This window comes from Cyclopterus lumpus, chromosome 1 (genome assembly GCF_009769545.1).
Source record: "Cyclopterus lumpus isolate fCycLum1 chromosome 1, fCycLum1.pri, whole genome shotgun sequence".
Classification (NCBI taxonomy): Eukaryota; Metazoa; Chordata; class Actinopteri; order Perciformes; family Cyclopteridae; genus Cyclopterus; species Cyclopterus lumpus.
The window spans coordinates 21,578,295-21,584,294 of record NC_046966.1 but is presented as its reverse complement, the minus strand read 5'-3'; the positions used below and the strand labels follow the sequence as shown (position 1 = coordinate 21,584,294).

The following is a 6,000-nucleotide window of genomic DNA, read 5'->3' as shown; positions in this document are numbered from 1 at the left end:
GGAAGGATGACAAGAAGGGAGGAAAAGACAACAAGAAACCCAGCAAGGATGATAAGAAAGGAGGTAAAGATGATAAGAAGGGGGGCAAGAAGGGAAAGGAGGAGCCACCCAAGGGGAAAGATGATGGAAAGAAAGGAAAAGGAAAAGGTAAGAAAGTGGAGTCCGAGGAGGATGAAGAGGAGCTCCTGAGTGATGAGGAAGAGGACGAAGATTTCAGTGACTCAGAGGATGAGGAGGAAGACTCAGATGATGACAGGAGAAGGAAGGGGCGAGGAGCGCAAGGGGGCCCAGGGAAAGACAGGGGGAAAGTCTAGACGTGGGGATTCAGAAGATGACGAGGAGGATGAGGACGAAGAAGAGGAGGATGACTACGAAGAAGAGGATTACAGCAAAAACAAATCGAAAGATGGCCGCCACCATAAAGGTGGGAAATCGGATGCTGATGCAAAGAAAGAAGAAAGGCAAAAAGAAGAAGAAGCTCCACAGCTTCCGATAAGGAAATCCCAAAGAAAGGTCTGAAGAACATGTCCAGGATGTTCATGAAGTTTTCTGGCTTCAAGAGGCGCAGGAACAGCAGGAAGAGCTGAAAAGTACATCACGCTTGTTCTGGGGTTGGGGAAGAGAAAAACCCGCCTTGCTAAGAAGAAACGTCGCAAGTCCATGCTGAAGAACACCTCTCGATTCATGATGAGGTTCAAGGCCAGCAAAAAGGGAAAAAAAGAAAAGGAGGACAAAGCGAAGGAAAGTTGTGGGAAGAAGCCAACTTTCATGCTGCTACGCCTGGGAGGAAAAGATTCAAATGTGAAGAAGACGGGCTTATTCAAAAACCTATTTGGAAAAAGAATGTGACGGGCCTCCTGATGACTTCAAGAACACAAGCGTGTTGCTGGGTAAGGTTGCAGCAGCAACTAACTGGCTGACCAAACGCTTCCTGTCCACTAAAACAAGAGGAAATGAAGGACACCACGGCGTGGGCGGACAAAGAGCACGAAGTCGATACGCCGGCTCTGGAGGTCATCTTCAGGGTTATCAAAACAACGGTTATGAGCACGAGGAGGATGCCTATGGATATGATCGTCAACATTCAGTTGGCCAGAAAGGTTATGGAAGCTACGATGATGATTATGGTGGTTATGGTGAGGGTCAGTTTGCTTACTATGACAATGGGGAAACAAGCTATCAAGACCTGGGTTACTATGAGGAAGATGGACTCTATGATCCAAATGCAGAATATTATGAAGGTGATCTTTATGATGAGGGCATGGGGGACTACTATAACCCTTATGCCTCCGCTCAAGGCTACTATGACAACCAGGAAGCTAATTACCATGGTTACCAGCAGGCAATGGCAGTGTGTGGTGACGAGGGTCTGGACTACTACGCACTAATGGGTGAGGACAATGTGTATGGTGAAGCGGTAGATGGCTTCCTTGACCCTCAGGCTCAGGGTTATTACGATGAAAACGGTCAAGTGGTTTACTACGCCGACGAGCAGAGGGGTTTCTATGACGACCAGCAGGCAGGTTACTTTGAGGACCCTTATGCAGCAGCGATGGGAATACAAGGGGGGTTTCCACCAGACTATCAACTCAGTTATAATGAAGCAGGCATGCCCTACCAAGACTACAGCTCCCAGCAGGCAATGGGGTTCCCACCAGGGGGCCAGCAGTTCTCTGGCTTTGGAGGGCAAGGGATGGATCAGGTACAGGGCCTGTATGAGGACCAGTATAATCAATATAGGGATGATACCGTTGGAGTTCAGGGAGGGGAGATGACTTTCAAAGTTCCTAGACCTCAAGTGCGCCTGTTTGGGAAAGAGCGTCTCGATGTGCCCCTGCACCCTCCACCTACTTTGCCACCTGATCCAGAATTTGAAGACATGTCGGAAATCCAGTATGAAGACCAGTATCCCCTTGCACCAGGTCAGCTTGGTGACATGATGCCAATACAGCAGCAGATAGGAATGTCACCACAACAACAGATGATGATGTTGCCTCAAGAACAAATTATGTTTTCCCAACAACGAACCATGTTGTCCCCTCAAGACCAAATGATGATAATGTCACCGCAGCAACAGATGATGTCACCGCAGCAACCGATGATGTCACCACAGCAACAGATGATGTCACCACAGCAACAGATGATGTCACCACAGCAACAGATGTTGTCACCACATCAACAAATGATGCTACAACAAATGATGTCACCACAAGAGCAGATGATGTTGTCGCAGCAACAGAGGATGTCTCCGCAAATTATTTCACCACAGGTAATTCTAGCTAATGTTGTGTCATTGATTTTGTGTAACCATACTCTTCAACGCAACCTTTTAGACTTTCAACCTGATTTCTGTATATAATCTGTGCCGAAAACGCAATCCTACCTGAGAGGGAGAGCCAAAGCATCTTTAGGTAGTTCAATCTAAAAGTACAGCACAAGACAATGAGTGAAAGTAATACTGGAGTGAATTAAAAACATTTCGTTGAGATAATCAATATCTCTGGCTACTCAACAGCCAATGAAACCATAAATTAGATTATACTTTATTCATCCCCTGGGGGAAATTTCATTAAACATCTTGATTACATTCTTGCCATGATTAGCAAATATTAGGTTTGCTCTTACTTAATAATGTTTGTTGCAAGAGGTTAACTGACAATTACGGATGTCCAGATCAAGTTCTTTTGCCGCTGATCCCAATCTGATACTTCTTTTTTTCCTAGATAATACAGCTGCACAGTGTAGGCTACATTTTAGTTATTAAAATCAATCCCATGTATATACTGGTATAACTCTGCATTGTATTTAGAAAAACAACCCTACGTCCAAGCTGTGCCTTAATGCTTTTTTATTTCTATTCATTTACAAAACAGCCAAGTATTAAATAAATTTAAAAAATCACAAACGCAAAATGTATGCTCTCTTAACATTTTTGTTTCTCAATTTATTGTACACATTTTTGTTTCTGACAGCAGATGATGACAGATCCATTGATGATGTCACAGCAACAGGGTTATGGCACAGTGATCCCTACTCCAACTGCTATGATTATTAAGCAAGCAAGTATGTCCCCCGGTGCTGCACGGCGCCTGAAACCCTCTCCGACTCCATCCCGTCGCTCTGTCATCATGCCCTCCCCACAGATGCAGCGCCATCCTTCTGCCATGGCCTCCCCAGTACCCTGCCCTATGCTTCAACAGAGACGTAGTCCCCCCCCACAACCATCCATAAGGAGGGGCTTCATAAATGCCCAGAGACCCCCCTCTGTTATGTCGAGGACAAATCTCACCACCTGCATCCCCTATGGCCTTCCCCCACGACCGTCATCGAATGCAACCTCAGAGATCACCGTCACCCATGGCTCGAGGACCCTCCCCCCCTCACTCTCCCCGTGCCTCCATGATCCGGCGAAGTCCTCCACCTTCACCAAGAGTGTCAATGAGACAATGTTCTCCACCTTCCTCACCCCGTGCGTCCATGAGGAGGCGAAGTCCTCCAACCTCACCCACTCCAGCCCGCAGTCCATTTGGGGGAAGGAATAGGTATGGTCCACCCTCCCCTTCCTTCTCCCCTGGTCATGCATCGCCCCCTCACTCTCCACAGCTCAGTAGAAGACCATCTCCCTCTCCCTCCTTTTCTCGTCGCAGTTTGTCCCCTACAGGACCGCGGCCTGCCCCGTCATCTCCGACACTGTCTCGTCGCTCAACTCGGCTGCTCAGGGACCCCACACCACTGGCTCGACCCAGGATGGGGGGAAATGTTCCTTTAGGTACCGTCAGGCCCTCACCAATGGGTCTCCGAGGGCGCCCAATGCCTCCACCCACCCAGAATGTACGTCCATTCCGTGCTTCCTCCATACGAAGCAATAGGTCTTCTGTTCTCACTGTGGAGTCCTCCCTCTCCTCCCCTTTTCACTCCCCTCACATGGTCCACCGTGCTCCCCATGGGAGGAGAGAATCTGGTCGATTTCACCCTCGGCCTGTGGCCCGAGGACATCCCCTCAGGGCCCAGCAGTCTATTAGAAGGATGCCTCCTGCCTCTCCACAGCCCTCCCTTAAATACAGGCCACATTCTGCATCCCCACGCTTCTCTCCTCGACTTTCTCGTCAGTCTTCCCCTCTCCTGCCCCCTCGATCTGCTCACCCACCCACCACTTATGCACTAGAAACGTATGTGTCCGGCCCCTATGCTGATCCTTATAGTGAGCCATCGCATAGGTTTCTCGCCCCCTCTTCTCTATCTGGTGCTTTGCAGAACCAGACTATCAGACAGGCGTCTTTCGCTTCCCCTTTCGGCCCAGAGCCATCCCAGATGGTAGACATGGGTGGGATGGTTACAGAATATATAGAACCTTATGCTCCATCATCCCCTACGCTGTCCGGTGCAATGCAAAACCAGGTCATTCGGGATGCGTCCTTTGTTTCCTCACTGCAGACACCAATGTCCCCTTATGAGCAGCCTTTGGCCCCTTCATCGGCCATGCTGTCTCATGCTCTGCAGAATCAAGCTATACTGGATGCATCTTATGTTTCACCTTTACAAAGGCCAATGTCCCCTTATGAGCAGCCTATGGCCCCTTCATCTCCAATGCTGTCTCATGCTCTGCAGAATCAAGCTGTACTGGATGCATCTTATGTTTCACCTTTACAAAGGCCAAGCTCTCCTTATGAACAGCCTATGCCCCCTTCTTCCCCAATGCTGTCTGGAGCTCTGCAAAACCAGGCAGTGAGAGAAGCCTCCTATGTCTCTCCACTTCAACGCCCTCAGTCCCCATATGCCTCATCTGTACCTTCCACTCCAATGCTGTCTGGAGCCATGAGACATGGTCAGGCACTAAGAGGTGTGGCTTCTTATCAGACTCCACAGTTCCATTTATCTTACGGACCAACTGTTGTTACTCCATATGATTACATCTCTGAGCCTGGCCCATCACCACTGCTTCATGATGCCCTACAGAACCGTTCTCATTTACAGAATGTCTCATCTTTAAGATCCCCTATGATGCAACGCCGTAACCCTTATGCACCAGCTGGGCCTCAGCTTCATAATGCTCTTCAACAAAACCCAAACGTACGCCAAGCATCTTATCGGACACCTATGCAACTTAGACAGTCCCCATATGGACCCCCACCACCCTCTTCACCAATGTTAGGAAGTGCCCTGCAAAACCAACAGTTGATGCAGGCATCGTACCGACTGCCAGATGGATCCTTGGTGTCACCATATGCAGCTTCACCTTCCTCCCCATTGCTTGGCCACGCCTTGCAAAACCAACAAGTCCGTGGAGCCTCGTACACCTTGCCCGATGGATCAGTTATCAGGGTAGGTATAGGTGGAACATGTCAAAATGACTATACAACCTGCCATGTATGTTTGTCTATACATGGAGAAACAACAATTGTTGTATTACAGTTTTACTCTCCTGTATTACGTTCCCCTTCCACCCACATAGGAACATCGTATGCCCCAGAAGCCCATGTCTCCGAACCTTTCAGGAGCACTTCTGAACCAGAATGTCAGGACTGCTACATATACTCTCCCTGATGGCACCATTATAGACCCGAGACAGCAAGTAATGTTGTATTCCTTTCTTCGCTCTCCCTAATATTGTTAACCATGTATTATTTAAAGCTGACAAATATTTATCTTGCTCTGCTCACTCAGCAAATCATTTCCCCAAACCTGGCCATGGCGCTAAGCAATCCAGCTTTGCGCGAAGCCTCCTATTCTCTCCCTGATGGTACCATTGTGATTGACCCCAAGAAACCAAAGTCCCCGGACCTTTCAGCAGCACTTCAGAACCCTTACCTGAAAAGTGCATCTTACACCCTGCCCGATGGTACGATCATCATTGATCCACGGAAACCTCTGTCTCCAAACCTCTCCGGCGCCCTTCAAAACTCTGCCCTGCGGAGCTCCAACTTCACACTACCGGAAGGGGTCCATGACCCCAATAGACAGATTTCACCCAACATGGTTAAGGTTAGCTATGGGTTCAGA

At 48.6% G+C, this 6,000-nt stretch overlaps 1 protein-coding gene across 1 annotated transcript in view; it reads left to right on the top strand.

The window, feature by feature from the left end:
• Window positions 1-524: 524 nt before the first annotated feature.
• The window catches only part of myo15ab (myosin XVAb), a 41,562-nt gene continuing 36,086 nt past the window's right edge, over window positions 525-6,000 (top strand). Inside the window, 8 exon segments of the mRNA XM_034535141.1 lie at window positions 525-579; window positions 582-605; window positions 608-845; window positions 847-2,269; window positions 2,973-3,278; window positions 3,280-5,322; window positions 5,453-5,572; window positions 5,665-5,982. Coding sequence (XP_034391032.1) covers window positions 525-579; window positions 582-605; window positions 608-845; window positions 847-2,269; window positions 2,973-3,278; window positions 3,280-5,322; window positions 5,453-5,572; window positions 5,665-5,982 — 4,527 coding nt within the window.